At 44.1% G+C, this 27,816-nt stretch overlaps 1 protein-coding gene across 1 annotated transcript; it reads right to left on the minus strand.

Annotated features, from left to right (window-relative positions):
• On the minus strand, positions 1-27,816 carry LOC310994811 (DNA repair protein XRCC4-like; the record flags this gene model as incomplete). Its single annotated transcript, XM_083983664.1, has 7 exons — positions 1-296; positions 13,404-13,560; positions 16,714-16,886; positions 17,000-17,131; positions 18,358-18,524; positions 24,230-24,465; positions 27,675-27,816. 7 exons carry the CDS (start codon positions 27,814-27,816, stop codon positions 194-196), a joined length of 1,110 nt encoding a protein of 369 aa, XP_083839790.1. The 3' UTR covers positions 1-193.

The raw sequence follows: 27,816 nt of genomic DNA on the forward strand, positions 1-27,816 counted from the left end.
GGAGGAATAACTGTGTTTCTGTGGCCAAATGGCTTCGGTCTGATCCAATTTTAATGATTTTGGTTAAAGCGACTTCTACGTTTAATAAACACGTGGTCGAGGTCGTTAAATAAAGAAACAAATCTCCCATCGACCTGTGATTCGTACGTTTTGTCCGTAAACGCCGTCACCAGAGCAACGTCACGGTTCATCCTCAGAAGTCTTCAAACAGGTCCTCGGCTTCTGAACGAGCCGCTGCAGCGTCTGTGGAGCGATGGGAGGTCGACTGCTGCTTACTGGATGCTGCAGGGGAGTCTCTGCACACACACACACACACACAGACACACACACACACACACAGGTCAGTGGGCTAATGAGGCCGATTTACAGGAGTTTTCCTGTTGAGACAGGAAGTGGATCATGTGGCCCATAAGGAGCGAGACTGGAAACACATGGGCGACTTTTATACCTGTGTGTAGATAGGTAGGTGTGTGTGTGTGTGTGTGTGTGTGTCGTCTACTTTAAATAATATAAAACACTCTATAACTCTTGTGTTTCCACGTGGAGACTTCTCGAGTTGTTCGCTCTCTGCTCTACAGACGCTCTGATATCCTGGCTTCACCTGAACGCAGCATCGTGAGGCGAAAGTGGCGTTCAGAGGAAGCGAGGATGAGGAAGATGAAGATGAAGATGAAGGCAGCGCAGGAGGTGACAGGAGAGAGAGAGAGAGAGAGAGAGAGAGAGAGAGAGAGAGAGGATCAAAGGAGAGTCTGGACGTAGAAGCTGCAGGTTTCGGTCTTAAAGCAGCAGTTTGACATTTTTCCGGACGTTTACATGTTCAGACTGAACCAACAGTAAAAACTCTGGAGGAGGTTGAAACCAGCAGCTGCTCAGCTCAGTCCAACACCAAGCTGACACCAGTTACAACCTGAGAGGCTGGTGATGCAAAGATGAATGAATGAATGAATGAACTCCTCTTTAACTCCTCTATCCTCTATAGTCAGGGCCGTTGTATAGGGGAGAAAGGTGATGATAACTCTAGGGGCCCAGCGTCCAGTGGGGCCCATAAAAAACCCCAGTAGTCTAATCTTTGTATGACTGATTTATTCTGCGTAAGACCCTGACTAATACTCATAGTACACTGTAAAAACTCAACATCTTTCCAAGAATATTTGTCTTATTTCTTGTCCAAATGTCTCATTTCTAGTCAAAACTAATCTCTTTCCACTTAAAATAAGACTCATCACCTAAAAATAAACTTGTTTTTAGATAATTTTCACTTAAATTCACAATAAATAGAAAAATCTGCCAGTGAAAGTAAGTTTTTTGTGCTTGTAATAAGGAAGAAAAACTTGCTCCACTATCAGATTTTTTCTACTTATTCCAAGTGAAAATATGCTTGAAAGAAGTAATAAGTGTCTAAAAACAAGCTACTTTTAATATGATGTGTCTTATTTTAAGTAGAATGAGATTTGTTTTGACTAGAAATTACATTTTGACTAGAAATAAGACAAATATTCTTGCTAAGATACTTGAGTTTTTGCAGTGTAATGCTGCATTAGCATCAAAACAAAGAAGGCTAAATAAAAAACGATAATACATACGTAGTCTAAGCAATACCAGATTGCCGGATTTCACCTTTCCGTTTTATAAAACGGAAAGGTGAAATCCGGCGATCTGATTGGTTGTTAGCCGTGGTATATTGAGCATATACCACGGCTACTATTCTAAAACCTTATCACAGCGCAGGCTATCACTCCGCCTCAGGCACGTATGACTGGTATGAATGGAAGTTGTTGTCATGTATCCATGACAACGGACTGTTGCAGTCCGTAGCAAAAGACAGCTGATGTTTTTACGATGTTAAAAAACGGACTAAAGTAGTTGAATTCACATGTTTAAGGTGAACTTTCACCTGCGGGGAGGGTTAACAATGGTAGAGTGGATTGAGCAGTGACTTTCACCTGAAAAAATGCAGAGGAAAAGACGAGCTGCAGAGCTAACTTGGAGCTAACGTCTGGAGAGGTGGGACTATTTTTTCACAGTGAGGCTATTTTATTGGATAATATGTATTTCTGGTTGAATAAAACTACATGAAATTGATTGCGTATCCCTCTTTTATATTGCCTTTATTCGTAACCGTTTTATAAAAGCAATATATCACTCCGCTTCGCGTCGGGCCGAACAACGCCCCTTAGCCGTGGTATAATGAGCATATACCACGGCCTGTCGTGATATATTGCTTAAATAATACATACGTAGTCTAAGAGAAAAAAAAGTTAGGGGGAGGGGCCCACTTTAGTATTCTTTAAGGGGGCCCAGAATTCCTAGCAACGGCCCTGTCTATAGTGAGACGTCTTCCTTCAGTTTGGCCTTCACAGTCAATCACACTTCCTCTATACTTATGATTATTATTACTGCTGATAAGCTGAAGGACAAATCAAACCATCTAGGTATCTATCAGTGGGCTTACATGGACACACAGTACATAAAAACAAAACAGAAACATGGAAATACATTGTTTGTTGAGTGCAGTCTTTGCTGTTATAATATTTCTCTTTATTAAACAGCAGCGTGACATATGCCTAGCTACTTTCAAAGGGACATTGTGTAACTTCTCCTGTTATCTATTCACGAAAATCGATATTTGGTTCAAAAGTCTGTTTTTCATTCATCAGTAATCTCCATGTTTTTACGTTCAGTGGCAGCGTGACGGTAGGAAACCACGGAAACTCAGCAGAGACACCGGAGCTGTCGGCTCAGTCACCGTGGTAACGCAGTGAGGAGGAATGGAGCGTTACACTGATGCTGCATTCACCTGCAGTCGGGCAGACGGCCGTCTCTAACAAACCAGATGTCGTTTTAGTCACAGAAGTCCAGAGAAAGCCGGTAAAACAATACCACATCGCCATGACAACATATTGTCACATGTATTGTTTTGCCTGGTGCTGACGGACCACTTGTTTACATAGAGGCTTGTTAATGCCGTTACGTGCAGCGGCTGTCGTCCGTCTGCTGTCTGCCCAATTTCAGGTGAATGCAGCATGAAAAATACGACTGAGTTGCTTCATGATATACAACCACAACGCTAGATGGGAGGAATTCCTACACAATGTACCTTTAAAGAAGAGAGAGCCTTTTGGAGTTAATTGGTTTCTCTTGAAGTCCATCTTGGGGCGTGAATTTCTTGCTCGACATTTTCGCTTGAGTGGCTGCCAGGCAGGGCTCGAGCATGCGCTGAACGAACGCAGCAAGAAATCAACCTGTTTCAAGGTTTACGTGACAGACAGAACGCTTTAGAAAAGGTTTAAACTATACACTCCCTGGAACATGGAACTTAAATCGGTTTGAGGTAAATGAGACGGTTTGAGGTGTTTATATGAAATACTGTATTTGAAACCATTTAAAACTGTCCATGTAAACCCACCTTATGACCTATCAATGTATCTAAGACTTCAATAGAGGTATTTATTGAAGTATTTGTCAAAGTATTTGAAGTACCCATCTAAGAATCTAACGGCTGGGGACCAAGTCAAGACCAAGACCAAAACCAAGTAAAAATGTAGTCGATTCCAAGACAAGACCAAGAAATTGGCGTTAACATTGACAACCGAGGTCAGTACCAAGACCGTGAAAATGTGGCCAAGATCGGTCTCAAGACTGAATATCGTGAGATTTTGATATCGTTTTAACCCTATTGGCTTTTATCAATGAACAAGGACAAGATGAAGCGTCACCACTCAGAGGTTTCTGCTCCTGGTGGCTGATGGGACATGTGGCTGTGGAGCTGAGGACTCAGTGTGTTGATGTGTGTTTATAAGAAGCCTTCAGGCCTGAGACCAGTGTGTTTATGCTTTTACTGTAAACCTGAAGGAGCAGAAGAAAAAAAAAAAGAAAAACGAGGTCAGAACACGGAGCAGAGTGAAAACTCCCTGAAGCTACACACACACACACACACACACACACACACACACACACACACACACACACACACACACACACACACACACACACACACACACACACACACACACACACACACACACACCTCCTCACCTTTCACCTGTGAGTGTGTGTCTGTCTGTGAGAACCTGAGGCCGAGGTGACCCGACGACCACCATGACGACCACCCACCTCACCACCCAGACCTGCTACACGTTCCTACGACGACTGGTTCTGAAACCCAAACGCAACGCGACCCGGGCTGCGCGTAGCCATGACGACCCGGGCTGAGTGGAACCATGACGACCCGGGCTGAGAGCAGCGCCGAGGCCCCGAGCTCCTTCAAATCATTACCAACTGTGGGAGCGACGCTGCCACTGCTGCTGCTGGAACCAGTTAGAGGGATAGTTCACCCAAAATTCAAATTTCATCACTCATTATCTATACTCCCCCTCATGTGGACTTAGGGCTGGGAGAAGTTTCAGAGTCCTCCGTGGCTTCTCTGAGTTACAGGGGGTCTCAGCGTAGCAGTGCATGTCCATATAACGGTTGCAAATGGATACCAACTGTCTTCGTAACAAAAAGACACACCAAAAAACATCCAAATACCTCCATGCTGCTCGTATGTAACGTCCCTCTTGTATTGAAGCCCCGACATGCGAAATTGTCCCGAAAAAAATGAAATAAGTCTATATTTCAAGCTTGTTTGCAGCGGAAGCTCCCAGTGTCTCGGTTCACTGCTCTTCCGGCAAGATTTGCACTGACGCCGGAACAATTTCTCATTTCGGGGCTTCAATACAAGACGGACATTACATACGAGCAGCATGGAGGTATTTGGATGTTTTTTGGTGTGTCTTTTTGTTACGAAGACAGTTGGTATCCATTTGCAACCGTTATATGGACATGCACTGCTACGCCGAGACCCCCTGTAACTCAGAGAAACCACGGAGGACTCTGAAACTTCTCCCAGCCCTTAGTCCACATGAGGGGGAGGAGATATTATAATGAGTGAAATTTGAATTTTGGGTGAACTGTCCCTTTAACAGGAAACAAGAGAGGAGGACCACCGCAGACTCCCACACATGGCACAGGGAGAGGGGGGGGGTGAGGTGGAGCTCGGGGGGACGCAGCCCCCACACGGAGCTGATGATGATGATGATGGTGACAACATGGACTCAGAGTTCAGTCTGAGACGACGCTGGGAAACGAGGGACCAGGGGAATCGAACCTGCGGTTTCTCTGTTCATCGCTGGAAGGTTCAGTGCTTCACTAATTACAACTGAAATGACAAAACCACAGATCTGTTTACACTGGTCTGATTCATTCAGCACCGCAGAGTTTAATCTGTGTTAACAGCAGCCGGGAGAGGACACGAGGAGACAAGGAGACAAGGACACGAGGAGACAAGGAGGCTTGAGCTCGGTCTCTGGAGATTTTCTTTTCTTTTTTTCCAGAAAATTCTCTCATTCTGAGTTTAAAGTCCCTGTAAAGTGAAATTAGAGTTTTGTTTCAAAATATATTAAAAGTGTTCGAAATGTATTGATAAAAACATGCAAAAAGACTCATTTCTGTACAGTGCTTAATTTTAGAGGTTAGGGTTTCACAGTTTCACTCTGCTTCAGTGGTCTTTGTTTTTAAGGGCAGGCTTACAGAGGGGGACGCCGTGACGCACTGCCGTCCCTACTTTCATAACTCCTCCCATGTGCACAGTAATATATTATAAATACTTCAAAAATGCCAACGACCGTCAGCAGATGAATCTCTGCTTGCCCTGATAGCGTTAGCTCGGCGGCTAACGCTAGGCCCATTCGTCCTGTGCTGACGGTGGCGGCCCTCATTGTTGTTGCGTTGTAGCCTTCAAGGCTCCGGCTGCTGTGGCGGTGAGCCGTGGGTCCGATGCTGCAGTGGCTCGGGGTGAACGGGATAGCTCGCCGGGCTAGTGTTAGCCGCCGGGCTAGTGTTAGCCGCCGGGCTAGTGTTAGCCGCCGAGCTATCGCTATCAGGGTAGCGGAGATTCGTGTGCTGACGGCAGCGGCCCGGGCATATTTCCCTCACTGCTCAGTGTGTATCCGAGACATTCAGATAAGAGCTGGACTCAGACTCCAGCTCAAGCGTATAGCTCAAACCCGTAGCTGCTCGGGTACGATGTGACAGTTAGCAGTAGCATCAGCATAGTTGGCCGGCCAGTAGGCCATTTGATTGACAGTTGAAACTTGACGAAGCTCAGCAAGTGGGCGGGGCTTCTGTGCCTGCAGCAGACATCCAGAGCTGCCTCATTTAGTCATGATTTTAAAACCTAATTTCACCTACTAAACGAATTTTTCTAGCATCCAAAATTGGCAGGATGGTTAATAGGACATATGTCTGGGATGTGATTAACTCAGAAGACGAATCCAGTGTCACTTTTCAGGGACTTTAAAGTCAGAATTGTGAGAAAACGAAGTCAGAAACGACTTTCTTCTCTTCCGTGTTGAAGTCATGTGACGGCGGTAGAGTTCGTTTCCAGCTCTGATCGTTTCCAGGCTTCAAACATCACTCACTGTTTCTCATTAGCGGCGACGATAATCAAAACCTGTCGGTGTCGTAATAACTGTTGTTTATTTTCTCTACATAACAATAACAATCCTGAAGACAAACAACGGACACATCTGATTGGCCGAGCCGGGCCGAAGCCGACGTCACAGTCTGACGTCAAACAAAATCCTCCCTGCTTCTGCGGTGGCCAGAGAGAGACGTCATCAAGGTTTTTTCTCATCTTGTGAAACTTTGATCACTGACTACGTTCATATTCACACGTTAGAGGAGTCACAGAGGAACAAACAAGCTGCAGAATCTGTTGTCGGTGTGAAGCTAAAAGCAGAAACACTGAGCTCAAACTGCTGCTGCTGCTGCTGCGTCTTGTAGTGATTATGTGTTATGGCCTCGAGCGACGTTTGATGGTTTACAGAAACACAGAGAGAGAGGGAGAGTCGCACTGCAGCTTTCTATTGTTTCTCTTCATGGGAAAACACTCAGATCTAATGTTTGCAGGAAGTACAGTGAGTCAACAACAAGGAGGAAGAGGAGGAGGAGGAGGAGATCAGATCAAACAGCTGTTTTATAATCGAATCAGAACGAGTCTTGTTTAATCGTTGACTCACACAGAAGATTATTCTGTTCAATGAAGAGCTCAGTCACTGATCCACGACCAGATCTAAAAAACCATCACAGTGAAGTTTTCCATCTCCTCTCTCCTCTCTCCTCTCTCAGCTTCTCTCTGAAGATCTGGTAACAAAAGGTCGGTGTCAGCCAATCAGAAGAGAGGAGGAGGCTCTGAGCCTCTCTTCTGATTGGCTGACTGCTTTCTGAGTGATCCGATAAGAAAACAGAGCAGATTTCAGAATAAAACACTCAGAGAAACTAAAAATCCTGCAAGTTGCTGGATGGTGGTTCCAGGTGGAGAGGGGGCGGGGCTTTGTTGTGACATCACAAAGTGACAGGAAGTCATGACGTCTGGTTTTAAAGGGATACGCGAACATTTTTTTTCCGTGTCTTGCCACACTCCCGAGTCCATGACCAGCAGATAGACACCATCCTTTCGACTGTGCGTGCAGTAACAAGGGAGATAGAGCCGTATCGCCGCTAATTAGCTTAGCTCAAACACTGGAAGTGTATGGGTAGTGTTAGCCTGCCTCCTACACGAGCTGAAACCAGCAGTCATAAGTTGATTTCATTTTAGCTCTAAACTCTGTAAATATATCACTTTATCCACATTTCAAACATGTTTAGGAGAGAAAGTAGCCGTTTAGATCAGCAGTGTGTCGTTCATTTATCTACATACCAGCTGTTTACAATTTTGTTAGGACGAATTCGGTGCTACTCAAGCTAGCCGTTGTGACCAACGCACTTCCGGTTACCTTCACAAAATAAAACACCCGTTGCCCTTTACATACAGAAAACCATGACGATAGAATTTGTGCTTTTACTTTGAAATAGGAAGCTAACCTACCCTCGATGTAGCTAGCTTGAACCAGAATAAAGCGTCTTTGCTTGAACCCTCCGTTTTGACCGATCTCGTCCCGTTAGAGGCATTTGAGCGCTCAAGATGCCTTACCGGAGAGTTTTGTCAGCTCTGAGACGAAGATCGGCCCGCCGGTTTCTGTTTAGAGTTGCTGAAGAGTTTCTCTGATGACTTTAGGTGGAGGCAGGCTAACACTACCCATACACTTCCAGTGTTTGAGCTAAGCTAATTACGGGCGATACGGCTCTATCTCCCTTGTTACTGCACACACAGTCGAAAGGATGGTGTCTATCTGCTGGTCATGGACTCAGGAGTGAGGCAAAGCCCTTTAAGGCTCAGTTTCTGAATACAGGCTGTGTGCATTTCTCTGTGGACTGAGGCTTTGATACTTTCACAGTATATAGAACCTAGAGCTGCTTTATAATCACACTACACATGGACATCTACCTTTATACTGTATGGAGCTTTAAAGGGATAGTTCACCCTAGAATGATATTTCGCTCATTATCTACTCACCCTCATGTTGACTAAGGGCTGGAAGAATTATCAGAGTCCACCTCCACCAAATCTCGCGTGATTCGCAGTAACCGCACTGACGCCGGCGCAAATCACGCGAGATTTGGACGGACCAGGAAGAGGAGCTTCGAGAAGCTTCCGCTACAAACAAGCTTAAAATATAGACTTATTTAATTTTTTTCGGGACAATTACGCAATTTGGGGCTTCAGCACAAGACGGACATTACATACGAGCATCATGGAGGTATTTGGATGTTTTTTTGTGTGTGTTTTTTTACGAAGAGCTCCGGTGTCCCTTTGCAACCGTTGCATTGAAATGCACTGCTACGCCGAGACCCCCTGTAACTCAGAGAAGGGACGGTGGACTCTGATAATTCTTCCAGCCCTTAGTCAACATGAGGGTGAGTAGATAATGAGCGAAATATCATTCTAGGGTGAACTATCCCTTTAACACAAACATCTACCTTTATACTGTATGGAGCTTTAATACAAATATCTACCTTTATTCTGAAGGAGCTTTAATGCAAATATCTACCTTTATTCTGAAGGAGCTTTATTAACACAAACGTTGACATCACTGACTTTCTTCACCTGAAGTTTCCATCTTTGCACTACGTAAGTTTCACTCTGGAGTTTCTTCCTGCTCTGTATTTAACACGTCCCCTAAAACGTTGAGCAATCCCCGTCATCAGTCACGGCTGCAGTCTCTTCATGTGGCCTTCATTTGATTCTCTGCAGGGTCTCCTCCTCCTCCTCCTCCTCCTCCTCCTCCTCCTCCTCCTCCTCCTCCTCCTCCTCCTCCTCCTCCTCCACATGGAGGTGGCTGTGGAAGGTGAACGGGTTGAGTAGTGATGGAAATGGCTGAAACAATAGGAGGGTGAAGCGCTGCCAGCAGCTGGACCCCCCCACGGTAACCACCTCAGACAAAGGCCTCTCTTTAGCAGCCAGTGTTAGCCAGCTCAGGAGGAGGAGGAGGAGGAGAAAGAAGCTGGTGGGGGGTTCAGCTTCTGCAGGGATCAAACATCGAGCCACAGCTGCTCATCGGCTCAAGTACACGAGAAGACAAGGAAACGAAGAGTCAAAGTCATTCCCTCCTCCCTACTCACTATATAGTGAATTCAATATAGTGACTATATAGTGACTCACTGGTCAAATAAAAAAACACTTTCGGACACAACTCCGCCGCACAGTTAATGACGTATTACGTTGCGTAATTAAAACGTTCTGACCGCGATCGTAACGGCCGGTGCAGGTACCAGGGATACAACCATGGTAACGGCCGGTGTAGCATAGAAAAGAGGAGTAAAGCAATATATTAAGCGGTAATATATATACAGTATTTGAGCATCAAAGATTTTCAATCAAACCCACATAGTTTTAAACAACGTTCAAAACACACACACACACACTTAATGCTAACGTATAATGTAAAACGCCATAGACGGGCTAACAGAAATTAGCATCGCTGCAGAGTCTGTGGTCGGTTTATAACGCTTGTTAGGAAATTTGCTCCGACGTTTGTTTTGGGAGTCTGTGGAAGCCGCGACCGGACAACTCTGGCAGCTGGACACATTTATTGAGGCTGCTGCACTACTGCATTTATTTGGCAGCTACACCGGTCACTACTTGCATTTATTTGGTAGCTACACTGGTCACTACTTGCATTTATTTGGTAGCTACACCGGTCACTACTTGCATTTATTTGGTAGCTACACCGGTCACTACTTGCATTTATTTGGTAGCTACACCGGTCACTACTTGCATTTATTTGGTAGCTACACTGGTTACTACTTCATTTATTTGGTAGCTACACCGGTCACTACTTGCATTTATTTGGTAGCTACACTGGTCACTACTTGCATTTATTTGGTAGCTACACCGGTCACTACTTGCATTTATTTGGTAGCTACACTGGTCGCTACTTGCATTTATTTGGTAGCTACACCGGTCGCTACTTGCATTTATTTGGTAGCTACACCGGTCGCTACTTGCCTTTATTTGGTAGCTACACCGGTTACTACTTCATTTATTTGGTAGCTACACCGGTCACTACTTCATTTATTTGGTAGCTACACCGGTCACTACTTGCATTTATTTGGTAGCTACACCGGTCACTACTTGCATTTAGTTGGTAGCTACACCGGTCACTACTTGCATTTATTTGGTAGCTACGCCGGTCACTACTTGCATTTATTTGGTAGCTACGCCGGTCACTACTTGCATTTATTTGGTAGCTACACCGGTCACTACTTGCATTTATTTGGTAGCTACACCGGTCACTACTGCATTTATTTGGCAGCTACACCGGTCACTACTTGCATTTATTTGGCAGCCACACCGGTCACTACTGCATTTATTTGGTAGCTACACCGGTCACTACTTTCATTTATTTGGTAGCTACACCGGTCACAACTGCATTTATTTGGTAGCTACACCGGTCGCTACTTCATTTATTTGGTAGCTACACCGGTCACTACTTGCATTTATTTGGCAGCTACACCGGTCACTACTGCATTTATTTGGTAGCTACACCGGTCACTAATGCATTTATTTGGCAGCTACACCGGTCACAACTTGCATTTATTTGGTAGCTACGTGACCGCAATGCATGATGGGATATCTTGCTCCGGTTAGTGACCATCGGATGTTCACTACATTTTGCGGTGAATTGTGGGATAGATTCAGTCACTATATAGTCAACATTAATAATCACTAAACATTCGGACACCACTACAACATGGCCTGGTCACTATATAGTGAGTAGGGGGGGATTTCGGACACAACCCATGTCTTCTAAGAAGACTTTTGCAGCCAGTGTTTGCCAGCTCAGGGAGGAGGAGGAGGAGGAGAAGGAGGTGCTGGTGGGGGGTTCAGCTTCTCCAGTGATCAAACATCCAGCCACAGCTGCTCATCGGCTCACTGCTGCTTCTTGTTGGTCGGTAATAAGCCGGTAACGGCGGCGATGGATGGCAGCACTTAGGACCATCTGTCGCTGGCTCGGGGCCGGAGTTGGAGTTTGGCCGTTTCTCCGTGTATTCAGCGTTCTCTGCTGGACGGCCACAGAGACAAACGTCAGATTGAGACATGACTCTTGGATTAATTTCTATAACTGAACACGTCCAAGGAGAAAACTGGCAGACTGGATCGAGGTTTCGGGGGCACAAGAGCGGCGGCATTGTGAGGATTTTGGACGTGAAGAAGCCTCGGAGCCTCGGAGCCGTGGGACGCAGTCAGATAACGACAGAGGAGGTTGTTCTGACTCCCAGAGGAAAAAAAAAAACAGCAGCATTCAGCAGCGTCCAAGAAAAAAAACACAGCTCTGCTTCAAACTGTGAAGAAACATTTTCTCATTTAGTCTTTTACTACAAAGTGAACAGTGTTCAAACAGGCGGGAAAAAAAAAGACACATAAAAGGAGCCGAGTTTATTTCTCCTGAGTCTGTTAACGGAGTGATCCTCCTGTCGGCAATAAACCAGCTACGTGCTCAGCTAAATTCAATCAGGATGACGCCCCCACCAATCATCTCCTCCCCCCTCCCCTCTCTCTGCTCCAATAATTAGCTGATCATGTTCGTTATTGATCGTCCTATCATATTTCACCACGATCCCCACCGTCCAATCACATCGTAGCTCTCAAACTTTAAATCTGTTTCACCATTCTGCTCTCAGTCGACTTCATGTCAATGTTGGAAAGTCGGACGATCCACATAACCCCCGAGTTGAAATTTAAACATGGCTGCCCCGGTTGTAAACAGTCGTAGAAGCTCCTGTAATAATCCTTTTATTAACACTTTTTACTATTTGCCGTCACAATATGTCAGCCGTATACATGGTATTGTTGGATGAAATGCTGTCATAGTGTAATTTATATTTTTCATGTGTATATGCAAACTACAAAGCAGACCGTGCTAACAACGGCTAACCGTTAGCCTGGTAGTTCAGCCGGTGTTTCTGGCCGTTGGCTGCTTTTTTCCGACTTTGTAACTGAAACGCTGATAACTCGGGTGTGATGTCATTCCCAGCTCCGACCTCTGACTTCCCGAGGTAAATGGGATGCAGCATTACTCTTCATCAACAATTACTAACATCAAATTAAAGGGTTAGTTCACCACATTTCCAAAAATCTATATCTTATCAATATCTTTTTATTCTATTAATCTAAAACAATGTGAGAACGAAACTACTGCAGCTCTAATAACTGATGTTTTAGAGTCAAGTCCCAGCGTTCACACACATGCACACACACACACACACACACACACACACACACCCCCAGCCCTCCTCCACCCTCAGCATCCTCTTGAACGGGAAAATCAAACATCATAAAAGCTGCTGTCAGAGATCTTCTTTATGTCGGGTCATTACATCCAATCTGCAGCAGCTCGCTATGATTCTAACCTTCGGGTCTGAGGTTACACACACACACACACACGCATGCATAAACACACAAGGACACACACACACACACCCTCCCCCAAACTGCTGTTGAGTTGTACGTGAAAGTTACACAAGGCTGCAGAGTTAATCTCAGTCGTATGGAGCCGTAAAGTGAAACAATCAGTGACGTAAACATGTGGAGGAATGTGTGTGTTTAAGTGTGTGTATATGTGTGTGTGTGTGTGTGTGTGTGTGTGTGTGTGTGTGTGTGTGTGTGTGTGTGTGTGTGTGTTGGGGGGGGTTAAAGCAAAGGAAGTGACAAAGAGAGTGAGTTTAAACAGGAGCAGCTGCAGGTGGAGGCCGTCGACTCCTCAGTGAAAACAGGGAGGTGAGATTCAACTTAAACAATAAAGTTTAAGATACATTAAAATAGACTGTGTGTGTTTATGTGTGTGTGTGGGTGTGTTAACGTGCACACGCCCCACCCTCAATATACGCCTCTCACAATAAGAGTATGAAACGTTTACGAGGCCAATAAACAGAGCAGACGTCCGATGACATCACAGAGTGGGAGGAGCTTCGTGCTGTACCTTCGTCTCTGGGACGACGATGACGATGATGTTGCCGTCGGTTTCTTGGCGGCGACGGCGGCCTCCCCCGGGGGCGCGAGGTGGCGGATGCGGCGTTTTCTGGAGGGGGCGACGTCGGTGATGTCCCTCAGGCTGTCGTCCAACGGGGACGGAGACTCTGCAGGAGGAAGGACAGGAGGTCAAAAGAAGGGTTAGAGGCATTTACCGGCCAAAATATGTTTTAACTGGCCACTGAACTGCTCACAACACAAAGTCCTTAAAGGGATAGTATAATTTTTTTTTAAAGTGGGGTTGTATGATCTCCAAATAGCCCCTAAGTACTTTAATTGCAGTAGAAGACTCTCTGCACTCCTCCCGTTAGCAACGCCAGCCCATAATAGCCCTGCCCAGAGATTTACAACATACAGTGTTGTGAACAGACCCAAAGAAACGGCCTATTTTCACGGCCTAAAAGAGGTTTTACCTGAAAAATAATACACAGTTCCATTGTTTGCTATAATATAATTTTTTCCAGCCCTTCAAAGTGCAGGAAAAACACAGTTTTTATTTGGACCTAACCAACTGCTGATCAGCGGACGCTAACCCTGGGCGGAGGGATACATGAGTTGGTTAGGTCCAAATAAAAACTGTGTATGTTGTAAATCTCTGGGCAGGGCTATTATGGGCTGGCGTTGCTAACGGGAGGAGTGTAGAGAGTCTTCTACTGCAATTAAAGTACTTAGGGGCTATTTGGAGATCATACAACCACACTTTAAAAAAAATGCTACTATCCCTTTAAAATCAGCAGTGTTTTCCCCATTGTATTATAGTTAGGCAGCTGCCTTAACAACACACACCTGCCTCCTAAACTAAATTGTTGCAATAAAAAATAATATATAAAAAATAGGTTTAGATTAGCTGATGGAATGACAACAGACATTATTACATAAATTGGCTTTCTGAGGAAGATACAGTGATGTGAGTTTTGAAACTTACATTTAATTCAGACTGAATAAGTGGTGTGAACACTGTTTTTTTTGTTGTTGTTTTTTTTTAATGTAGATTGCCTAGGGGTCACGCTGTGTTCATGGCGGTCACGTTTTGATTCTATCTCGCATGAATGGACGCCGTACGTGTGTGTGTGTGTGTGTGTATGTGTGTCGGTTAACTACTGACGACAGTTTCCTCACAAAACAAACTAACCACAGTTTCCCCCCCCTCCCACCCCTCCTCATGCCGCCGCCGCTCCCACTTTCTTGACAATAACTGGAAACCTGCAGCAGCCGTCGTCGTGAGCTGTCGTCGTAGCAACAGAAACAACAACAACATGGGATGCAGGGGGAAGGCCCCGGGAAGCAGCCGACGTATCGAGGTATCAGTGTCTGGGATTTAACACGATTTATTCAGCGCCGAGTGAGAAAGTGGAAAAATGAGGGAGGGGAGGGGGAATAACTGCCCCTAAAGCCTAAAGCCCCCCCCCCCCCCCCCTCCCCCCCCACACACACACACACACACACACACACACTGTGACAGGTGAGTTATGTTCAGTTCTCACACATGCACACACTCTCTGTGATGATGAAGTGGAACGAGGACCCTCTACTCCACATTACATTACATAACTCCTCGGTGATGTCATACAAACACACTCGCTGCCGTGGCAACAGCCCCCTGCCACCCAAAAAGTATTAAAAAAAAAATCACATAGAAACACATAGAAAAACAAAACTCAACTCAACTTTTTTTCCTGACAGCTCCACAGTTTTGACGCGTGACACCTGAACACATCACGGGGCTCGATGACTGACTGACGGGCCCCCCCTCTGCCCCCCCCCCAGCAGGTGTTTCCCATCAGCCATCACTTCAGCTGCAACACCTGCAGCCGACGCGCTCTGAGTGATGATGTCATGTTGTTTTCAGAGCCAGATTAACGACTCTCGAGGCCGCCCCTGAACGCACCGTCACCGATCGTCACCGTGATTCATAGAGAAGTCTAATAGAGAGGAGGGGTCGCGACCTCCACAACGTTTCTCCTTCTACGGCGAAGAGAACTCAAAACACTGTAACACCGAGCAGATAGTGATAATATAACACAGTGCACGTGTTTCTAGGGGACATAATAAAGTGAAGAACGGGGCGGTGTGTAGCTCAGTTGGTAGTTGAGGCTACAGTCCTCACTGCATGCAGCCTGCGTTCGAATCCCACATCGAGCGGCCCTTTCCTGCATGTCATCCCCCGCTCTCTGCCTCCCCATTTCCTGTCTCTCTCTCTCTCTCAACTGTCCAGCTTTCCAGTAAAAGGCGAAAAAGCCCCAAAAATATACTTAAAAAAAAAAAAGGGATGAACCACGTTCAATGTGTCAGTGTTTCTAGGGACACAATAAAATGAGGGACCAGTGTCAGTGCCTGATCCGTACCCGTAACATGACGCTTCTGCGCCAGCTATGCTACCTGCTAGCCTAGCAGTAGAGCAGCTAAAAGTTGCTGTAGCGCTGTTAAAACGTCACTTTATTACTTAAAAAAAAAATTTTATGCGAGAAAGTCACAGTTTAGAGTCCTATTCTGTGGTCAGTTTATCCAACTGACGTCTGTTTGGAAGTTTGTTCCGAGGTTTTGGGAGAAGTGCAGAGCTAGCTGGGAGCAGCTACCTGGGAGCTAACGTTAGCTCGCTGCTCGGCTCATCTCAGAGGCAGCAGCCGGCTGGCTGAGGGGATCGACCGGTCAGACTATGTCGTCATCCCGGTGGAGAAAGCGAGCAGATTAATTCATGCTCTCATTGATTAGTTTGTGTAAATGAAAAGTGAAGCTTCAGGAGGAGCTGGTCAGAGGAGCAGTGCTGACTTGCTGCTGTCTGTATGTGCAGAAATCACCACATTTACATCAATAAATAAATGTTTTAACTGATCGGTCTACATTACATTTAATTTAATCAGAAATAGAACAGAGGGGAATTCGTTCGTTGTGTTTTTCACATAGAATGTCTCTGTTTTCATGCATATCCGCGGTGTCTGCCGTAAACTAAAAGAAGGGGGGAAGTGCGCATGTGCGTGCGCATGCGCAGAAGCGTCTGGAACGGATCGTGTTCCGGGTACGGATCGGGCACTGACAACCAGTTTGGGGACACGACTGTTAGCTTAGCATTAGCCTTTAGCCTGCTGGTCCCTCACTTTATTGTGTCCTCCAGAAGCACTTCCTGTTGTGTTGTAAAGTTGTGTTCTGTGTCTCTGTGTGTTTTCTTTAAGCTGCAGTGAGTTGACCCTTCAGGGCCGCCGTAGTTTTTAGGTATTTCATTCATGTTGAGGAGTATTCAGCCGGTCTGACTCAGGTCTCACCCCGCGGCGGAGCAGACGGAGCTGGAGTCGACTGAACCTCCTCCGGCTCCTCGTCGGTGCTGCCTCCATATTGATCTCCTCCTTTCTCCTCCTTCTCCTCCTCCTCTTCCTCTTCCTCCTCCTGACTTCCTGTTCGTCCTCGTTTCTTGTGTTTCTCTCCCTCAGAGGAACTCCTGCAGCAGGGGATGAGCAAAAAAACCAACAAGGTCACATATACTGTACTGTAAGGTCGTCGTCGTCGATCGAACTGTGACCCGACTGCGACGCCCCGTTGCCGTGGCGATACCTGGTGTCCTGCAGCTGCGTGACGGTCGACTGGAGGCTGCGGATCTTCGCTTTCTTCTCGTTCAGGATGAGGACGAAGCGCGAGTAGAGCTCCGCCTCCAACGCCTCCTTTCCTCCAGTGTACCGCTTCAGTCTGCAACACACACACACACACAGTAGTTAATTAGTAGTTAACTAACACCCCTAACCTAATGTGGATTAATCCGCCTCTGAAAATAGTCCCCATCATCTCCTCCTGTTTGTGTGTGAGCAGTTTATTTTTACTAAGAAATGAAACTATTTGCATGTTTGTTTGGATAATGAATGGATTGTTATGAGATATTAAGATATTTTTAATAATTATTTGTACATTAAAGGAGATTAAAGGTAGAAAAAAACCTTAAAACTATCAAAGATCTTTAATATTCAACTTCAGAAAAAAGTAGTGCACCTTTTTAAAAGGGATTTCTACCTCTGAGGACACCTTAATCAATAAAACTTCTAATTATAAACATTTTGCTACAATATGTTTAATTTAATCCATTTATTTACCCCAAATCTGAGATGTAAAGTAAGTTTAATGTGTTTTTAAGCCTCATTCATTTGTTAAAATAACACTTTAGCTCATTTATTCATCCACCAATTTAAAGTTGATAAATCTGGAGTCAACTCATTAAAACCCGAAAACTCAACAAGTCTCCTTTACATTATTAATTATCTTTTCTTTGTGTTTTTAAAGGTGTGTGTGTGTGTGTGTGTGTGTGTGTGTGTGTGTGTGTGTGTGTGTGTGTGTGTGTGTGTGTGTGTGTGTGTGTGAACATTAATGATGAAGTTAAATACGTCACTGGGTCTTTACATTGAGACACACGGTGAAGTAACTCTCACTTTACTGGGTGTGAGGAACATTAACACCAACGTGACTCCGGGCCATCGCTCAAACTGACGTATGTTCACTTACACACGCGCGCACACACACACACACACACACACACACACACACACACTTACACGTGTTGTGTAATAACTCGGAGGAACCTGATGATGGATTTGAGGGAACTAAAACTCCCCCAGTCGTCTCTATGTGAACTTCACTGTCTCTAACTTCTTCTTATTCTTCTAAATCTGTGTCATTAGGTTCCATTACTGGGTTTAAATGATTAAACAACAGAAGAAAACAGACGGTCGTTTCCACTGCAGCTGCTCCGGGGTCGATTTCCAGATGTTTCATGTCATAAATATGTTTAAAAAGAAAAAAAAAACACATTATTTGTAAAAATTTCCATCTAAAATTCTCAGGACTTTCCCTGACTCGTCGCTGCCTGGTTTTGGTTTTGTTCTGAGCCTGTTAGTCTTAGTAGTTATGTTGTTGTGTGTTTTTACTCGTCGGTGATGCGTCGCTGTTCTCGTCTCAGTCTGTGGTTCTCCTCCTCCAGGTCCTGGTTCTGCTGCTGCAGCGTGTTTCCCCTCTGCAGACTGTGGAGCAGCAGCTCCCTCACCACGTCCGCCGGCTCAGGGACCGCGTCCAGAGACACAGAACCCAACCGGAACTGAGAAAAACAGGACGACGGGTTTGAATCAGACAAGTAAAACTACTTTTAATCATAATAATGTCAAACAAAAACATATAAATAGTTCAAAAAATAAAAAATAATATCATATATTTTGTAAGACATGATTATTCCAGGAGTTTTCCAGGTTGTGCTGATGTTTCTGACAAGCTAGCTCGATGCTAAGCTAATGCAAATGCACTCGGATGAATTAGCATTATTAGCATTAGCATCTTTCTTTCATCGTTCACTTAAGACACGAAAAAAAACAACAACAAAATGAGCTGAAGGAAGCAGAAAAAGCTGAATTAACTGGTGCTAGGTGTTCGTTTTGATTATCAACGTTAGCAATAGCATTAACGTATCCTCCTATTTTGAAACATCTTGCTCATGCTTTCATTACCTCTGTCACATCTAATATTTGTTCAAACTTTGGTTGCAATTTTGTCTGTCTTGTCTGTTTTTTATTTTATTGTCTGTATTGTATTGTTTTGTCTTTTTTCCTTTCATTGTTTATTGTGCTGAGCTGTGTTATGTCTTGATGTTTTGTGTAGGACCCCCTCGTAAATGAGTTGTGACAACTAAAGGGGCATCCTACGAAAATAAACAACTTCAACAAGCAGCTTTTTACGTAGCAAACTTAGCTAACTTAGCTACATCCATAGTTACACTTAAAATACATTAGCTAGTTAGTTACGCTGACTCGGTATTGGAAAGAAATCAACTAGGTTGTTGGTGGCTAGTTAGCATGCTAATGTTAGCACAAAAAGAGGCGCAAAACATAGAGGGTTTCTTTTCTTTCCAGATCGATGCTAAATAGCTGCTGATGCTAAAGGTGCTACGTCGCGATAGCATGGATCCAATACTCAAGCTTTCATTTACACAACATTGATAGTCAGCGGTTTTTTTTTTGGTTTTTTTTAAGCTTCTGAAAACAACCAGAAGAAGCTAACATTAACTTCAAGGTCAAAAACAAAGTCTTCTTCCTCTGTGATTCATCCCCACGAGTGACAGCTAGCGCTCGTGTTTCAGTCATCTGATCAGATGTCGACATAAAACATTGATTAGCTCATCAAGGGTTTCACACAACTTAGACACACAAGGAAGGACACACAATAAAGACACACAAGGACACAGATGGGAACCACCGTCTTCTCCCTCAGACACACATGTTTGTTTACACACAGATAAGACGAGTCAGCGACCGTCACCTCTGACCTCAGACCACCTTAAATAAGTGACCACCTTAAATAGGTGACCGTAACACAGCTGTGTGTCTGCAGGTGTGTGTGTTTGTGTAGCCTACTTGATAAGACAGATGAAGTCAGTGAATAATTTCTCTCTAGTAATTTATCATGATGACAGGCCTCATTATTGTACTAATAACCACCAAGTGGAACTAGTTTCATAGAGATCAGTTCAATACGAAATAATCTGACATCAGAAAATATTAAAATATATCGGAGGTTTTTTTTAGGACACTAAATGGAAACGGGTGTTATTTCACTTTTTGCTTTGGTTTGTTTGGTTCAGAGTTGAGTCAGATCAGTTTTTTTTTAAGTTTTTAATGAGTGTCTGATTCTCTCCAGCTTTTTTTCAGCTGGTTAAGAAACATCAAATAAATAATCAGAGACCTCAGAGCCAGAGAAAACAGACGAGCTGGAAAAGCTGAGGGCCAATGACTTGCATAAAGACAGTAACAGGCTGTAAATGCATCTAACACTTCTATCTGGAGAGGAAGAAGGCAATTTTAGACAAATTTAGGCAATTTTAGACAAATTTAGGCAATTCTGAGCAACAAGAGACAAAATAGGAAGAGAACAAGCTTTACAACGTCTGTTTGCTTCAGCTGAGACTTGAACTCACAAGCTTCACAAATAGACAAAGCCAGCCAAGACAAAAATTTGACAGGCTATTGCATCTTGACAGCATTAAAATGTTGTTTTACTTCATAAGAGAAGATCTGATGTTTAAATACGCCACTGACAGAAATTGACCATGAGAGCAGAATTCAAAATGTTTTCAAAAATTCTGTTTTTTGAGATAAAATTCTGATATTTGCCAAACTTCATCAACCACGACTCCAAAATGTTGTCAGTTTTTTTTCAGGAAGATTGAAAATGTAGGCTATTTAGCAAGAATTTAGTCCAACGTCTTCAATCTGAAGATGCAGTCGCAGCAAATTTGGTGCCAACTGAGCAAAAATTGTGGGAGGAGAAGGAGAACATTTAAGAGGTTTAACACTTTTACAGTGATGGATTTCATCATTTCCACTGGATTTAATTGAGCAATGTTTCTAAAGTATTGTGGTGACATTTTAGTGAAAGTTGCAAAACTGTTGCACGTACGGTCGGTTTGATGGGACATTTTCAAAGCTTTTAAATTTAGACACTTGCTGTGATTTTACATGTGTAGGAAGTAGGATTTCCTAGAAAGAAGAAGTGGTTTTTATTATTATTATCATTTTTATTTCTGAGCTCTATGTTGTTGAGGGAGGCTGACACACACACATATACACACACACACACACACACACACACACACACACCACCGGCCCGTTGGCTGAGGCTCTGTTGATGTGGGCAGAGGTTTTCTCCTCCCGTCGTCATGGAGACGCTACTGTTTCTAAAAGCTGCGGCTGTTAATTAACGACTGGACACTTTGATTCAGAGGAGAGAAGAAAAACGACTCCACCTCGTCTGAATCAGCTGCTGCTGCTGCTGCCGAGGTAGAGAAAACAAACGCCACCTGGAAAAATACAACACCAACAGCAGCAGAACTTATGAATTTATTTATTAAAGGGATAGTTCACCCAAAATTGAAATTTCTACTCACCCTCATGTGGACTAAGGGCTGGGAGAAATTTCAGAGTCCTCCGTGGCTTCTCTGAGTTACAGGGGGTCTCGGCGTAGCAGTGCATGTCCATATAACGGTTGCAAATGGATACCAACTGTCTTCGTAACAAAAAGACACACCAAAAAACATCCAAATACCTCCATGCTGCTCGTATGTAATGTCCCTCTTGTATTGAAGCCCCGACATGCGAAATTGTTCTGAAAAAAATTTAATAAGTCTGTATTTCCAGCTTGTTTTGTAGCGGAAGCTTCTCGAAGCTCCTCTTCCCGGTTCGTCCAAATTTGACGAACCGGGAAGAGGTCAATGTTTTATTTCGTTAAAGTTGTGTGTTGTTGTCTGCATTACGTCTTTTATAATACTATGTTGTTGTTGTTCTGACACTGTACTGTTTTTATGTTTTGGGACTCCGGATGGAAACTAGCACTAGCTGCTACAATCCGGCACATTTACATGTTTTTATATGTCCATTAATGTGCATTGTCCCACCCAAATAAACCAATAAATAAAAAAATAAAAAAATAAAAGAGGAGCTTCGAGAAGCTTCCGCTACAAACAAGCTTGAAATATAGACTTATTTAATTTTTTTCGCGACAATTTCGCATTTCGGGGCTTCAATACAAGACGGACATTACATACGAGCAGCATGGAGGTATTTGGATGTTTTTTGGTTTGTCTTTTTGTTACGAAGACAGTTGGTATCCATTTGCAACCGTCATATGGACATGCACTGCTACGCCGAGACCCCCTGTAACTCAGAGAAGCCACGGAGGACTCTGAAACTTCTCCCAGCCCTTAGTCCACATGAGGGGGAGGAGATAAGGAGTAAGAAATTTCAATTTTGGGTGAACTATCCCTTTAATAGACTGTTCATTCATCAACTTTCAGCATCACTGATCAGCTGCTGGAGGAAACCTGAGCCCTGAACTCAGAGACAGGTATGCGGAGCACCTGAGGTAACACCTGTACGTGTGCGAGGCGACGGCGGCGGCGATTAGAGGGAAGCGCCAGGCGTTAGACCGGACCCTCTCATCATGACTCATAACTCCCTGACAGATGAATTACTGTGTTTTCATGTTGAGCAAGAGAAACTCTGACTCCTCACACACACACACACACACACACACACACACACACACACACACACACACACACACACACACACACACACACACACACACACACACACACACACACACACACACACACACACACACACACACACACACACACACACACACACACACACACACACACACACACACACACACACACACACACACACACACACACAGAAACACACACACATGGAACCAAGTTGTTTCTGACTCTCGTTTTTGAATCAATTAATTTCCCTTTTACCGCAAAAGCACACATACGCAATCTGTACCGCAGTAACCACGGCGACGGGGTGGCAGCAGCAGGAGGATGTGTGTGTGTGTGTGTGTGTGTGTGTGTGTCCACATCATTGCGGATGATGATGATGAGTGTGTGTTTCCACGGGAGCCCTGAACCCTGAACATGGATTAATCAGACAGATTACCAAACACCAGCAAGTCCCTGTTGTAACACACACACAGAGTTTACTATTGTTCACACATCAGCTTGTTTTTTGTCTTTTGACGGTCCCCTAGCAACAGACATCCCACCCCAAAATATAAATATAATTTCTATTATTCTACTATTCTATTATTTTCTCTGTGGTTTGTTAAAGGGACAGTTCAACATTTTGTCATTGCCATAATCCCTACACTGCAAAAACTCAAAATCTTACCTAGAATATCTGTCTTATTTTTCTTTTTAAGACAGTTTTTACTTCTTTCAATCATATTTTCACTTGAAATAAGTAGAAGAATCTGAAAGTTTTTCTTTCTTATTACAAGCACAAAAAACTTGCTTTCACTGGCAGATTTTTCTACTTATTTCAAGTGAAAATTTGTTTGAAACAAGTGAAAATGATCTATAAAGAAGTTAATTTTTAGGTGATGAGTCTTATTTTAAGTGGAAAGAGATTAGTTTTGACTAGAAATGATGAGACATTTTGACAAGAAGTAAGACAAATATTCTTGGAAAGATTTTGAGTTTTTGCAGTCTCAGCAGTAGGTGCAAGCTATTTTTAGAACGGCAGAGCAGAGCCGCGAGCTGCTCAGAGCGCCCAGAGCGTTGTGGAGTTGTTGGATTGTGTATTTGATGAGTTTGATGAGGGAAACCAAGAAATCCCATGAGCCTCCATAGCGTAGCTCTGAGCAGCTCGCGGCTCTGCTCCGCCGTTCTAAAAACAGCTTGCACCGACAATTAAAGGTAACGAACCTACTGCTATGACTATAGGGATTATGGCAATGGGCCAATTTGCCAAAATGTTGAACTATCCCTTTAAAAGTGTTTTTTTTTTTAAATGTAGATTTAGGTTCACGTGTGTTTGTGTATTTTTTTCCATTTTAAAGTTCAATTGCACTGATTTTTGTTTTGTTCAATACTGATGCACAAAGAGTGTTTTTTTTTTACATGTGAAACATTTGTTACTTTTTACTAAATTTTTGTACAACTCATTTAACTTGTGTTTTGTCATATTTTCTTCTTGCATGAACATTATTTTGTTGCTTCTATTTGATGACACATGTTCAGGCGGAGACAGAAAACAAGAACTAACTGTTCACCAGCTGTTGTTGCAGGAGCTCATAACAACACGTCACACGTCTCAGTCACTTCATCAGGAAACTAAAACAAGCAGCGGTGAACCGTTATCTGCAGCCAACGCAGCGCCGACGGCATGTGACACTTCAATAAACACACGTCTGTGGGAGCGATGCGTTCAGGGGTCAGAGGTGTTTTGTGTTTTGTGTGTTGCTCACCGAGATGTCCTTCTGCACCTTCTCGTACGCCAGCGTGACGGCGGCGGCGCCCGGTGGAGACGGCGTCAGGCTGAAGACATAGGAGGTGGCGGTAGTAGTGGCGGTAGTAGTAGCGGTGGCGGCGGTAGCAGCGGCGGCGCCCTCGGCCCCCGTCAGCGCCCCCTGCAGGTCCTGGACGTAACGCTCCCTCTGCATCTCCAGCTCCTCGGCCTCCGAGCTCACGGCCGCCTCACTCACTGCACAGAGAGAAAGAAAGAAAGAAGAGTCGTATCCCTCCGCCACACTGCAAAAACTCAAAATCTTTCCAAGAATTTTTGTCTTATTTCTTGTCAAAATGTCTCATTTCTAGTCAAAACTAAACTCTTTTCACTTAAAATAAGACTCATCACCTAAAATTCAACTTGTTTTTAGATCATTTTCACTTGTTCCGAACTAAATTTCACTTGAAATAAGTAGAAAAATCTGCTGAATGATTTTTCTACTTATTTCAAGTGAAAATATGCTTGAAAGAAATAAAAAGTGTAAAAACAAGCTACTTGAAAGTGAAAGTGGTTTTTAATCAACTCAGCAACTTCTTGAACTCCAGTGGACTCTTTGACAAATTTCAATCAGGCTTCCGACCTCACCACAGTACAGAAACAGCTCTTATTAGAGTGTTAAATGACATAAGGTTGAACACTGACTCAGGCAAGGTGTCAGTTCTGGTCATGTTGGATCTCAGTGCTGCGTTTGACACTGTCACACAGTATACTGCTGGACAGGTTGGAAACCTGGGCAGGACTCAGCGGGACAGTCCTAAAATGGTTCAGGTCCTACTTAGAGGAACGGAGTTATTTTGTGACCATTGGTAGTTATCAATCCGATCGAGTGGCTATGACATGTGGAGTTCCTCAGGGGTCAGTCCTTGGACCCCTTCTGTTTAACCTGTATATGCTGCCTTTGGGTCAAATTCTACAGAACTCTAATGTCAACTATCATAGTTATGCAGATGACACACAGATATATCTTGCACTGTCTCCAGATGATTGCAGTCCAATAGAGTCATTGTGTCACTGTTTAGAGCAAGTCAAAAATTGGATGAGCCAAAATTTCCTTCAGTTAAATCAAGAAAAAACTGAAGTCATTGTTTTTGGAAATAAAGAGAAGAGGGTTGCTGTCAGTAAACACCTTGAGTCACTGTCTTTAGAAACTAAAGACCAAGTCCGAAACCTCGGCGTGCTGATAGACTCAGATCTGACCTTCAACAGCCATATCAAATCAGTCACCAAATCAGCCTTTTATCAACTTAAGAACATATCCAGAATTAAGGGTTTTATGTCCCAAACTGATCAGGAGAAGCTGATTCATGCTTTTATCTCCAGTAGACTAGACTACTGTAACGGTCTTCTGACTGGTCTCCCCCAGAAAAGTATCAAACAGCTGCAGCTCATTCAGAACGCTGCAGCTCGAGTTTTAACCAGAACAAAGAGATCAGATCACATCACCCCGGTTCTTAAGACCTTACATTGGCTCCCAGTCAGCTACAGAATAGATTTTAAAGTTCTGCTACTGGTTTACAAATCACTGAATGGTTTAGGTCCAGAATACATGAATGACATGTTAGTAGAGTTTATACAACAGTTAGTTCCGACCGGTCCAAACCAAGCAATTTGATTGGACAAGAGACGTTCCATAGTGCTGATATACAGTATAACAGCACTGGGACTTTTCACAGACATAATCACTCCGCTGTTCAGCTGGACAGGAGCTAAGTCAGAGCCAGGCTCCCCATACAGGAGCTGCCCCATCTCTCTGCTGCTGCTGCTGCTGCTGCTGCTGCTGCTGCTGCTGCTGCTGCTGCTACAGTTATAAACGGACCTGAACATTAAAACCTGGACCTGACCTGGTCCGTCTAATTGGCTATAAATCTCTACTAAACCCGGCTGGGGGAAAAATCGCCACGGGGGCAACTACGTTTTGACAGTGATGTGTTTTGATATTAGCGTTAGCTGTTGTTAGCCACGTAGCTCAGCTACTTAGCTTCAACTGTGTTTATATTGATTACATAGCAGATAAACAAATGTAATACGGTATCGATAACGTCTCTGTGTCTTCACGCTGGTCCTGTTGCTCCGGTGCTGATCAGACACGGGCTCAGAACCAGAACCAGCACTGGAAGCAGCTCGGTGGAGAAGCTTGTAGCTAGTAGCAAGCTAGTATGAAATGTTTATGTGTTGCCTGGCAACAGCCTTGTCTCCCTTCCAGTTGCGGAACTATTTCTGTTGGCGGAGCCAAATAAATGATTAAATAAACAAACAAATCATAATCTCTTGTAGTTTATTACTGTTCTAAAATGCGCTCGTAGCACTGTTGTATAAAAGCAATATCACACGAGAGGGAGTGCTGTTGTACTGTATATCAGCACGGTGTGATTATCTGACCGAATCACAGCCGTGCTGATATACAGTACAACAGCACTCCCTCTCGTGTGATATTGCTTAAATAAACCCAGTAGAGCTCTGAGATCTACTGACTCAGGTCAGATAGTGGAGCTCAGAGTTCAGACCAGACATGGTGAAGCAGCATTTAGCTGTGATGCTGCACACAAGTGGAACAAACTACCAGCAGAACTGAGATCAGCCCCAACTGTAAGCACTTTTACATCCAGGTTAAAAACATTTCTCTTTTCACGTGCTTATAGCTGAGAACTTTAAACTTTATCTATTTTATTTTATTTTACTTTTATTTGCTCTTGCTTTTAACTCTGTTTTCAGTGTTTTGTTTGTTTTTATTCTGTCTTATGCTTCTTTTTTTTATGTTTTGTCTTTATGTAAAGCACATTGAGTTGCCTTGGTATGAAATGCGCTATATAAATAAAGATGCCTTGCCTTGCCTTGCCTTGTTGGCAGCTGTGACTGACGTTGACAAAGTGATGACTCTACCATCAGGAGTTCATGCATTGTGTTTTATTTTGAAATTTACCGGATGCTTGGTGCGTTTGACTTCCTGTGTGATGTTCTTAATTTGCATGTTTTGTATTGAACCCTGCCAATTAGAGATATAACAATATCAGTGACATCACACACACACACACGTCATCTGGCTCTCATGTCTACTTCCTGTTTTATAACCTCCATGCTTTTCTATGTTGTTTCTGCAGGACGGTGTCGATAAAGTTATTCAAACAAACGACGACCTTTGACCTGAAGAACCAATTGAATCCAGCTCCTGTCGCAGGTGAAGCAAATAAACCTGTCGAGCAGCTGACGAGGTCAACGACACGACACAGCCCCAGGTCAGACAGGTGAAGTGTGTGTGTGTGTGTGAGGTCAGACAGGTGAAGTGTGTGTGTGTGAGGTCAGACAGGTGAAGTGTGTGTGTGTGAGGTCAGACAGGTGAAGTGTGTGAGGTCAGACAGGTGAGGTGTGTGTGTGTGAGGTTAGACAGGTGAGGTGTCCGTCGGTACCTTCTCCTCTCCAGGCGTCCTGTCCGTCCGTCAGCAGCAGCGTGAAGCCGCAGCCTAAGCCCCGCCCCCTCCAGTCCAGACGCAGGAAGAAGGCCGAGTCGGGCCGAGAGGAGACGTGGATCTCACGCACCGACGTGTTCAT

Source organism: Trachurus trachurus (genome assembly GCF_905171665.1).
Source record: "Trachurus trachurus genome assembly, chromosome: 12".
NCBI classification, from domain to species: domain Eukaryota; kingdom Metazoa; phylum Chordata; class Actinopteri; order Carangiformes; family Carangidae; genus Trachurus; species Trachurus trachurus.